Source organism: Colletotrichum jinshuiense, chromosome 5 (genome assembly GCF_051148585.1).
Source record: "Colletotrichum jinshuiense chromosome 5, complete sequence".
Lineage (NCBI taxonomy): Eukaryota > Fungi > Ascomycota > Sordariomycetes > Glomerellales > Glomerellaceae > Colletotrichum > Colletotrichum jinshuiense.
Window position 1 is genome coordinate 2142360 of NC_139312.1, and position 12153 is coordinate 2154512.

The following is a 12153-nucleotide window of genomic DNA, read 5'->3' on the forward strand; positions in this document are numbered from 1 at the left end:
CCGACCCTGCGGACTGGGATCTGGCGAGGGCTGCGCGGGGCGTCCTCAATGGCTGGAAGACTTCGGGCACCGTGGCGATGAGTGGGCCATTGTTGACTGTTTATATGTTGTTGTTATTGTTTTGTAGAGGGTGGCGAGTTGTGTGATACAATTTGTTTGGAGATGATGGCAATGAGATAATGACCGGGGATCGTAGAACTTTAAACGGAGACGATGACATTCAGTTGTGTTTGGATAGACTTGGGAAGGGCTGATTGAATGTTTTGAATGTTTGATTTTTTGATATTGATTCTGCTATGCTAGGATATCCAATCCCCTCCGTATCTCGTACCCTGGGTTCCAGCCTGTGATTTTGGGGTTGCTTCCAAACATAAGAAAACGAGATTAACTACTAAGTACTGTGGGTGGTAGGAAGGGTAGAGCGGCTTTGGCTGGAGCTTGCGCTCCTTTCGCCGTTTTGTAGTAGAAGAAGAGCAGGAGAAGAAGAAGAAAATAGGTACCATCCAAGCAAGTCAAGGAGAGTCCGCGGGTTATTCGCATGGATTGGCAGTCCCGCCAAACGCCAGATATCCCTAGGCTGAAGCCTGCCCCCCGCCCCCCCGCCCCAATCATAACTCCCAAAAGCTCTCATGCGTATTCAGCTGCAAGCACACCAGGAACGAGAAGATGGCCCTCTTCAGAAGACGAACCCTTCCTCGACTAGTTTGTCAACGTCTCCGCCTGCGGCCTTGACGGCCTTGATGGCCGCCTCGCTTAGCCGCCGGCGCTTCTCGAGTGCCTCCTTTTCTCGACGGGCCTTGGTCTTGGAGCTCCCGCTTGGTGCCACACCGGTCATGAGGATGTTCTTGTCGCTTGGCGTGAAGTTGACGAAGCCGACGCCCTCGGACGCACCGCCCAACCCGCTTCCGATGGATGGCGTCCGCATGCTTTCGCGTCGTGACCACGACCGACGCTTCTTGACGCTTGCGCTCAAGGCCGCGCCGCCGCCGATGCTGGAGAGGGAGCCGCCGCTGCTGTGACGGGAGCGATTCGTGGGCGTGGGCGATGTTGATGAATCGCGGCTGGCTTGGCGTGTGCGGCTCGGGTTGCGGGTCTTGCGCATCGGGGTCGTCATGATATGCCGGGTGCCGGCTGAGGGGGCACGCGGCATGCGGGGCCGGCGCTCAGTCATGTGTTGGGGATGTTGCTGGTGGTGCATTTGTTGTTGTGGTTGGTAGTGGATGACTGGCGATGATGCGGTGCGGGTAGGGGGCATGTGGATCATGAGTCCCGACATCTCGTGGCCCGTTGGGGCCATGTTGTTGTTGTACTCATATGGCAGCTCCCCCTGTTGCGTGTGCATGGCAAGGTTGAAGGTGGCATTGCGAGCGTGGTCTGCTTGGTACTGCGCGTTAGATGACAGGTCCATATTGCCGCCACCCCACCACGGGTTGTCGAGGCCATCGGTCGTGGCATAGGCGTTGGACCAGGCGACATGGGAGTCGGTCTGGGGAGTTGTTGTGACCATGGGCCAAGTGGCCTTGCTGGTGTTGGCAACATTGCCAGTGCTCATCTGTTGGTGGTGGTAGAACAAGCCGGTCTTGTCATCGAGGACGGGAGTATCCATGGGCGTGGTCGGGTCGCTGCGACGGAACATCTGTACGTGACCACCGGGAACACCGGTGTCGAAGAAGGGGTCCTCAACGTAACCACCACAGAAGGGCATGCCGTTGGCAGATGATGAGGCGGAAGGCAGGTCCTGAGGGATGGTGGCACTGTTGGGAGGGGAGAGAGGGAGCCTGGTGGGCTGAGGGCCGCCAAGGCCGAGTTGCTCGGGGCGGAGCTTGAAGGCCTTGCGAGGCGAAACGTTGGGCGAGAGGGGGCCCCGGCTATCCATGACAACTGAAGACATATTGTTGGGCTGTTTATGGCGGACGGAGGCAGCTTTCTGCTGCAGTTTGGAAGCAACAACCTTGAAGATGTTGCTCGGCTTACGACTGCCGTTGATGTGACTGTTGTTGCTAGTTTTGGTCTGATTGCTGCTGCCGGCGAGGTGGAGGTTGCTGCTGCTGCTGGTAGCGGACGAAGCTTGAAGAAGAGGAGTAGGAGGATGAGAGACGACGACAGAAGGAGCGCGAGATGGCGACGCTTTCAACGATATGCCTTCAAGGCGGAGGAGCTCAGAGTCAGAGATCGCCTCGGACCCGCCAGCACAAGCTGTGTCCGGATAGGTGGAAGCTTTCCTTTGTCCTTCTTCACGGTCGATCGACCACGAAGACTGGAGCCCCGGGGCGCCCACAGCAGATGGTACCACGGCGTCTGAGGTCGCCGCCGCTACTCTAGCGGCTCCTGATGATGGCACTACTGTGGCAGCGGGACCTGCTGCGGCGCTAGTCCTAGCTTCCACGAGCGGCTGCGAGTGGCAACTTAGTAGGTCGTCCAGATCGTCCGATGCGCTTGTCGCCGACGCGGACCCATGGGCGGGGAGTGGCATGTTGAAGAAGAACGAGTCGGGTAGGCCAGGTGGAGGGAGCTCGTCACCCCCGGCCGTCGAGAGACTTTCAAGGTCGACGAAGTCCTCGAAGAAGAGCACGTCGTTGATTGCACCTGCGGCCGACCCTCCTCCTCCTCCCCCACTAGCACCACCACCACCACCTCCTCCACCTCCTCCACCTCCTCCCCCTCCTACTCCCATCGTCTCTGCTGTCGCTTCTCCCCAGGGCAGGTGAGACTGTCCCCTCCCGCTGCCGTCTTTGTCCTCGTCCATGGCTGAAAACTGAACCTCCGAATAGGTCATGTCGTCGTAGTTCGTCGGGTGCGAGCTGGCGCTGACACTGCCGCCGGGGCTCCTCGTCCAATGCGAGACGGCCACTGTCATGCTCTATCTCTCTCTATGTCTCTGTCTTGGGTCTCCCTATCAGTTCCCAGTTCCGCAAACGACTCCAGAGTCAAGGTCAAGTCCAGGAACAGGAACAGGAACAAGAACAGAAGCGGGGACCGGGGGGCAACGGGGATGATCAGATCTGCTGCATGGAAATGATGCGAAGCTGTGAGTGGCAGGAAAATAAAACCGTGGCAAAAGAAGTGGAAGAAGAAGAAGAAGAAGAAAAATGTTACAATGTTCGTTTGCAGCAAAAATTGTAGAAATGAGTGAGAGAAAGATGATTACAGGAACTGGGGTATAACCATCGAAGAATGGGATTCTTGTACGGAAATGAAAACCGTCGATGGTTGCAAGGCCGCATAGGGTGGAGGGGACGAGAGTCAACAAATACCGTCCTGCTGATGTCTCTGATCCTGCCATGGCAACTATTGCACCAAAAATGGAGGCAGCACGGAGACGGGCACCATTGGAATTGGGCCGGCAGAAACCACCGTGCTTTCGGCGAGGGATGCAATCAGCGTCTGAATGGCCAAAGAATGCAATCCACGTCGTCTGGTAACCCACGTCGTCCAGCGACCCAGCAGCTTGTCCGCATTCCAGTCACCGCGGACGGCGCCTATTCTGTACCTGCCAAAAACCGGGACATGCAGGACAGATAGACGGTGATATCAAAGCAATCGGGCTCTCTTTCTTTCACAGCAACATCGTTGCACAAGAAAAGAAACCCTCAAAAAGAGATCCCTTTCCTCCCCCTCCTGCCCAGGGCTAACCATGGACAAAGAGCTGTCGTACCGCAACTGCAGGCACACATCCACTCCTGCGGGTTTGTACCTGCCTCGCTCCAACGCGCCAATTGAGCATTTGGTTGTCACCTTGATATCCCAAATGTCCCCTCTGTAGTAGCGGGCATTTTGAAGTTGGAGAACGCCACGGCCAGAACATTGCGGCCATCATGGTCTGGGCGATGCGAGTCCCCTCATGGCGTGAGGGCACATGAAGATGGGGGCCGCCTCTTCCCCGTCCCTCCCACATCCTCTCCGCTTGGAAGGTGTGCTATGGTGAAAAATAGAACACGGTATGCTGCGGTGCAGCCGCGACAAACAAGGGACCCGGAGATATTTCGAGAAAGGTAAGGGCGCCGCCGGCTGAGGGCGATGGCTGTGCCAAACTGCAAAGAACCACGCCTCCGACGGCCGGACCGACAACTGGCCCAGGCTTCAGGCTCCAGGCTCTGACTGACTCTCGTGGCCCAGATTTGGTACCCCAGCTCTTCGCGGCCTAGGCCATTCGCAACTGACAGAGAAGGCCAACTCTGATGAGGTAGGTGCTGTCTTGGATGCACTACTGCATGTACCCTCGTCGACCGCGCCTAGAATAGGATTGCCGCCTGAAAGTCTAAACCAGCATCGTCACCTCGTTACTTGTAAGCTCCTTTGCCTATAGGCCGAAGAGGAACACCGGTGTAGGGTTATGGGTCATGTAATGTGGTGCCTGTAAGCGTGGCGGTTGTTAGCCCGGCGATGACTGGAATGTCCCATGCTCCGTCCTTGCCCCGTGCCACTTATCAGATGAGGACTGCAAAGGTTTGACGAGTGTCATTGGGAGGGGGTGATGGCACACTTTACTGGCCCAAAGAGGGCGGGAGGGGTTATTGTCCATTGTGCGACTTGCATGAATCGAACCCCCTCAAAGCCTGTGTTGGCCACAATAGGCTTTCAATCTGTCGGAGCAACTTTGCTCGTGAGGTATAGCCGTTGTGTGTTACACGCCTTTTCCTCCTCCATCCGCGAGAACGGTGATTCTGAAAGCATCGATGTCCTGTATCATCCTAGTCTTAGTCATCATGATGGCTCAGATTGAAAACGTTTGGAAATTGAGGGTGCGACACTCCGCAACGCAGGAGGCCTGGATTCTTGATTCGATCTGGTGTCTAAATCACGCCGAAGTATCCACCCTAGAAGTTGTCCAGAGGACCACGGTAAACGTGCATGCCTCACCGGATGGCGCCTTCCACTGGCTAGAAATATTGGCCGCCTCCCTCCTGCAACCCGGAAGGCTACGAGCGGTTGTGAATGGAAAGCTGGCCGGGGACCCGGGGTTTTCGCAATCAATGACTCGATAAGCGCTTCCGCCCGTCCATGTATCTGGAAGCCGATGACGTCCTCGACGCCGGGAACCAAACGAGTGAAGGCCGGGAGAGAAGAAGAAAAAAGCAACCATGCCGAGCGGCATGTTGCAAGCTTTGCAAAACGCAAAACGCTCCTGTGCCGTACTAGACACAACAAAAACGCCAACAGCCCTCCATTGGCCGGAGAGCCCCAGTAGCCAATCAACCGCCTCGTGTTGCGTGTTGCCCAAAATCAAATACCGCCCCTGGTATGAACGCCGTTGCCAAACTTGGTCGTCTATGCCTAATGCTCCGTTCCTGTGGGTATATCGCTAAAAGTCCCGCCTATCGCTCGTACAAGAAAGCTGAAATGTTGTGACAGAGCCATCGACGTCGGTCGAGCTCTTCAGGCCCTGTCGATTCAGGTCGGTCGAGGGTTTGGTGTTGGCCCTGGTACTTTTCGTTTTCGCATCCTGGGACGTTGTCTGACCACGTTCTTACATCGGAGTGCTGTCTCCGCCGAGCCTCTGAATTCCAGATGCCCTATCCTCCGCAAGCTTCCAGACATGCCTGCCGACCTGTTTCTGTCGCCGTTCAGCAGCCTCTGCATAGAAGAGAGTGTTTCGCCATCGCCGGAAAAGCCCTCGTCCACTTCCAGATGCGTTGACGGCGAACCAAGCTCCTGACAGTCGTCTACTTCGATCACGGGCAGGCTCGGATATGTGGGCACACTTGATGACGAAGACGAAAGCACCTGCGCTGGGCGGACGTTGCATTGCGACTCTTTCGAAATCATGTCATTTACACGGGCCTCTATGGCTCGGGCGTTGTTCGGGTTGCTGAGAAAACGGCTGTAGCACTGGCGTCTTGATCTCTTCCAATCGGCGACCGGCTGGTATTCTTTGACATCATCCATGCAAACGTCCATGTCGCAGTCGTCATCCGCCTCCAGCGGAGCAGCCTCGGCTATAATCGGTGTCGATGTCCAGATAGATGTACCGCGCGCGGTCGGGCGCCGCAACTCTGGGAGAAACGTTCGCTTGCTGAGCTCATGAACAAGGTTGTCGATGGGCTGTGGTGAGCTTGGCGGTGCGGGATCGGCAAGTAAAGAAGATGTCGAGGAAGACGCCTGTACTGTAGCTGACATGTGTAGTTCTCGCGGGCGCTGTCTCGGGGACAGATGCGGCTCTTCGCTGGCGTCATCGCCATCGGGTCGCACCTGAGTTCCTAATGCGTAGTGGTCGAACATTTCGTCTCGTCATGGGATTGGCAGCGGCAGTGATGACGGGTTTAGCTGGCCCCGGTCCCTCGCAGACAGGAGCAGAATTGAGAGCCGCCGCTCGCTTTTGGGAGGGGGCGGGCTGGTGTTATGAAGGCATCCGCGGCTGTGCTAAATAGCAGGCGGGGAGGCGCAGTGGCGGCCGCAAAAGTAGGATATTGACTATTGAAACAGTCTGAAGGGAAAGTGCTAATAGTGGGAATAAGACTTCGCTGGTGTTGAGGCTGAATACAAAAACCGGGCAATGACGAGACGTAGATTGGGGAAGACGCTTCTTTTGTCAAATGTATGGGCCCGTAAGTCGTCAAAGTCGTCGGGGATTGCAGCAACACGTTGACGGAGGGGGGGTGGCACGGTAGTGTGGAGCGAGGTTCTCAGAGATGACGGAGGTAAGGCGAGGGCGAGGGGAATCGAGGACTGGGTGGTGAGATGGGAGAGGAGGAGGTAAATTGGTTTTGTATGTAGGGTAGGTTCCAGCGGGATGGGAAAGGGACGAAGAGGATACGGAGACGACTGGGCCTTTTTGGCGTAGTGTCACGTAGGATGCTAGCTAGTGTGGGAGTAGCGACGGGGCTCGAACAGGAGGATGGAGTTGGATCTGGACGAGGGTCGCAGAGTTGCTCGCGCCATGTGTGTGTGTGGGCGCGATTGCAGAATGCAGGTAGGATGCGCGGTATGGAATCCGTACCGGTGGCCAGTCTCAGACCAAGCAGTATCCGTACCGCATGGCCGGCTCTACTAGTGGGCTAGCGTGGCCAAGTTCTCCGGAGACAGTAGAGAGAGACCAGCGACCTTTGGGGTTGGGGGGGGGAAGGACAAAGAGAATGAATGGTTGCACAAAGGCGTCGGTAGGTGGGCTGTGGCGTCACCGCCGCCTGGACGGACTGGCGCTACCCTGCCCTCTGCGCCGTGCAACAGCCGCTGCAGGAGGACGGTCGGGAGGCGAGGAAGTCGGGGAAGGGAGATAGATGTGCAGCGATTCCCGCCTTTGGGGTACCTGTTCCGGGACGGTAGATGCGACACGAATCGATATCAAGCGACTTCAGTGGGATAAGGAAAGGTACGGGCATTCAGGTATTGCAAGGGAAACAGCGCCAGCAGCGGCAGAACAGGCAGTGTGCTTGGGTCGGGTCCGGGATCCAGGACCTGAGAAGGCTGAGAGCAAGGCAAGGTAGGGAAGGCAAGTAGCCGGGGTTGTGTCGTGTCGGATCCCGACCGTTGATAAAAGCTAGACTTGTTGGAGGGTTTCGACCGAGCCAAAGCTAGGGTGCCAAAGGAGCCAAAAGGAAAAAGGGGGGCATATCAATTTCTGTTCGAGCTTTTGTTACCGGGGGCCTGGGACGGAGATGGAGGAATGAGTCGAGACTCAGACTCGAGACTCGAGAGCGGCCAGGCGAGGCGTGTGCCATGTGTTTTTTTTTTTGGTCCGTTACTGGGCAAATGAGGATGACGGGCATGGCATGGAAGGGAAGGGCACCCGGTAACATGGGCGCGGTCAGGCAAAAAGAAAAATGGAAGGGGTGACGAAGGATTGGAGAGAGCGCGCAGAGAAAGAGTGCAGAGACGGAACGTCACCAGAACCGTGGGAAACGGTGCAGGTGCCGGCACCCAATGCTCTGGGTCTGACGGCTGAGTCAAAACGTCCGAGGGCACTCGGGAGATTGGATGGCGGCTGAGGAAAGGAACGAGCGCCGGCCTGGGGGGGAAACGAACAGCCGCCCCCTTGCCGATCAAAGAACATGTGTCGAACGAACGGACGACGTCGCGCCGGCTTTTGGGAAGAGCCCGCCGGCCCGTCTTCTATTTACAGGCCATTCGCAGTGCTATTCAGTTAGGTGCGAAAGCTCTCAGACCTTTCGCCGAATAGCTAACTGGTCCATCATCATTCTGCTCGTCCAGCAATTTGCCATGCAGGGGAACAGACAGAGAGGCTGGCTGGCAAACGGAAGGGGAAGGGTACGTACCGTTGACTAAGCCCGGTCCGGCAGGCGGGACCAGACAGGCATGACAGGGCACCTTCAGACCCAGGCCCCCGGCTCAGCAAACGGGGCCAAGCACAAGCGAGCCATTGCTGAGCCCCTCCCCTCTCCCTTCTCCTCCAGAAAAAGACCTTGTCCAAGTCCAAGACACAAGGCACACACTAGTCACTTACCTTCACCATAGTACTCGTACGGTATGTATACCACTATATATGATGTAGGGCATTCACTCGGCGTCGGGTCCTCACGTTCGGGAGGGTGGGACTCGACCCGGATGTGCCCCATCGACCTGTATCACACGTCCAGCGTCACTCGCCATCTTTGGGTCCCACTGCTCTAGGTCAAGCGAGCAACAGAACAGTGTGCAACGTGTGGCGAATCACCCGAATCAGGCGTGTGTGCCCGGTGCTTCGCCCATGACTTGTGCCTTGCGACTAACTCAGCAGCAGGTGATGCGGTAGGCTGGAACAGGCTGTGAATGGTGGCAGATGGCCCCGAACCATGACCCTGGCAGAAGCATCAGCCAATAAACCCAAGAGAGAGCATGCTTACTACATAGGACGCGCTACATGTGCGTCCGTACTATGCTAGCGTTGCAGACCATGTACAAAAGTGCAGTGCCAATGGTAGGTGCATTGCCCACTTTGGCAAGGTGCTCTGGATCGGAGCCTGGGGGGGGGGGCTCGCTGTGAGTTGACGGAATGGAGGACGGAACCGACCCGGGGCTCCCAAAGCCGACGTGCTCCTCCCTGGAAGAGCGCGGCCGCGCTTCAGTCCGACAACTCTGGAGAACCCCGACGGACACGGTTACAAAATCTATCGCATGTATCCTCCACTCGTATTCAAGGTCTCACCGAGCAATGGTCGACGCTCAGTCGAGACCCCGACATCGTCTGATCAGGGTGAGACCAAGCAAGCAGCCGGGCGCTTGGATGCATGGATTCTGAGACCGAGCCACCTTAGCCCGGCGCTGCTATTCATGTCACCGTGATGCCCAGCAGCCTTCGAGAATCACTAGAACCACCGATCTTGTCATGTTTTGCTGCCTTCCTGCTGTGACCTCTGTCTCTGCAGACTCGCGCTAACCAGACCTACTCGACATGGATCCCCGGCCGCATTCCACAACCCCAGATCTGAGACTCCTTGCTCGTTCAACCATCGCTGTGATGTGATGCAAGCGAGGTACCGATAGCCATCTGCAGGCTGTATGCCCCCCATCTTTCTTTGCTCTTTGCCTGCACCCGCCATACAACACGGCTCGGTTACCGTGTTCGAATGCAGAGTCCAAGACAATGCTGTCCCGGCCATGTGGCGTCCATGCCACCACCGACGCCTCCGATGCCATCTGCATCCCTCTCTGTCTGCGAGAAACACGCCATTTATCGAGACCGGGCGTTGCACAAAGCACCGCCAGCAAGCAAACACATGGCTCAGTCAAACAATCTCGTCGGTGGGTACCACGGCATGCACTCGCGACAGTTGCAACTCGCGGCACAAGAGGCCTGGTTGCACTCATCCCGTCCCATATGAGAAGCTCGAGCATCAATCGCCTCGCACACACCGAGTGGCCGACACTTGAACCTTTCAATCTCCACAGACAAGACTCCCGACCCCCGCCTGAACTGAAGGGGGCCTTATCCATCTGGGGATGGAAGCCTGTCGGCATTTGGGTTGTGCGCCACTTGGTTCATCAAAATCTCCGGGACGGCTTCGACCCTACGCCATCTGGATAGAGCATGCAATGGGATGGTTGAAGCCCATCCGTATTTGACACCAAGGCGCCGCCATATGGGCAGCAACGAGACATGAAGTAGATATTGGCTCCGAAACCGCCGTAGCTTTCTCAATCCAAGCTCGTGGAACGTGCTGGGGGCTGGGCGCCTCGCATCCGTCTAATCAATGCGCCCCGGCTGCCAGACATCGGACGACGCAGAACAACCTCGATTCAATGGCAACCAGCCTAACGAGGCTGCTTCTCTTCGCAAGACATTCAGACTCAGCCCTGGGGGCAATCAGGAACAGCTTTGGACGGTCGATTCCGATCCTCCATTGGCCCACGGCGCAGTCATGCAAAGAATGAAGGCGCATTTTGTTCCTGATCTAGCCGCCAATGGGCACCCTTCGACGCGCGCAAACTCCTGACAGCGAGAAGGAAAGATCGCCGTCTCCATCCCGATCCGCCTCTCCATTGGCGGGGCCATCCCCCCCACAGACAAGATCGCAATCTGCTCGAGAGTGGGTTTTTGGTCGATGCTAGACCCGCACGGCAGCCCGCCCCGGGCCTTTAAAAAATAATACAAATGGATAATCACGGACGAGAAGCTAGGATGCGGCTTGTGCAAATGCTGGCCTTCCCGTCAAATGTGCACGTCTCGTTCCCAAGGGTCCCTTGGCTCCGAGTGTCTAAGAAGGGTCTCTGCGGAAATAACTCTGGTGATGGGTGCCGGCAACCCACTGACAACTTACCCGTCCTTTGGTGCATGCACGCTATCCTCGTAAGATGGCCGACCAGTAAATCCCGGTAAATCCCGGCTGCTAGGGGGACACAGGCCTCTCAGGCAATGCGTCTTGGGGCCCCATCTGTAGATATGCCCAGAGGGCTACCACCTGCTCGTGGCCCGCCTGGATGAACGAAGGGCTCGTCCGTGACCGCCCCGGGAAGGCTTCCGCACTAGAAAATGGCGAACGTTACGATGCCAAAACGGCGTCCCAAACACGGCGGGATGGTGGTTTTGGGCCAGGTTCACCTCGAGCCCGGCGGACCTGGGCCTTGATTTTCTGTCGCCGGATCCTCCGATCTGCAAGATCGCGGCGCGATGCATCTTGATCGCGCGCAATGACGTCTGCTGCAGCACAGGCTTGGGCCTGCGCTTGACTTCCTCATGCCAGGGCCAACCGAGTCGCTAGAGTCGGTTGGTTGTACGTACTCTCTCGCGTTCGTGGCGCCAAACCCCGATCTTGGAGGGGGGGAGGGCTTCCAACCGGCGCCGATGTCGTGGTTGGTTTGGCTCCGGATCAAAGGGCGCTACCAGTGGGCCCCGGTGTGCCGGGCTTGCAGGTTTTCTTCACTTCGGTTCATATCCCGGCTGGGTGTTCAGTTGAAGCTAATGATGACGAACATGGAAATCCCGCATACCTGACAAGTCATTCCGGGTCACAGGCTGGTTGGGGACGGCCTTTGGGTGTGGAAAGGGGGGCTATTTGGCCGTATAGTCGGCAACTATCCAGAGACATTGGCCCTGTGAACCTTTGTTCCCGCCAACCCGAATTACGGACGTTTGCCTAGTCTCGCCCGTAACGTGGCTGTGCCTGGGCCTTTGGCAGCCAAGCTGAGCGATATTTGCATACTCCCGAGGTGTATGCGTTGATTAGTCGTCTGTTCACGTGGACCTTGTAATCGTTCCGGGCTATGGGGGGCCGTCAGAGTTTGGGGATCAGAGATAACTCTACCTGCCGTACGCAAATGACGGGAGTAGCATGCGGTTCTAGCCGTCTTGTTTGGGGTTTCTCGTAAGCCGGCGTTGGTCAGCGACCCTACCCCAGCCGGGCGAGAGGCTGAGATCACCGCATCGGCCGCAAGTTTACGGCCTTGGAGGGTTAACGACGAACCCTGGCATGCCTGGGTCATCAGACAGGCCTGATGGCATGTGACATCACTTCAGAGGAGAGGGATTAACATGTTTTCTTGCAAGATTGTAGGAAGTCGGCTCTGCCATTCCAAGTTGGGCTTGGCGAGTCTCCGTGGCTGGGCAAAGTTAATGGAGCTTCGTGACCGACAACTGTATTGTGATCGGTCCCATTGGAGAACATCCGCCTCTTCAGCAACCGTCTCCTGTCATTGACGCACTGGGCCTACGAGCTTAGACTACCTCGGCGCAAGGAGGGCCGCAAGTCGTTGAAGAATCCGCTCGTCCTAGGCGACGGT

The 12153-nt window shown here is 57.0% G+C and overlaps 1 protein-coding gene across 1 annotated transcript; it reads right to left on the bottom strand.

The window, feature by feature from the left end:
* Positions 1-676: 676 nt before the first annotated feature.
* Positions 677-2857, bottom strand: EsH8_V_000548 (uncharacterized protein; the record flags this gene model as incomplete). Its single annotated transcript, XM_083273064.1, has 1 exon — positions 677-2857. One exon carries the CDS (start codon positions 2855-2857, stop codon positions 677-679), a length of 2181 nt encoding a protein of 726 aa, XP_083125779.1.
* Between the last annotated feature and the right edge of the window lie 9296 nt (positions 2858-12153).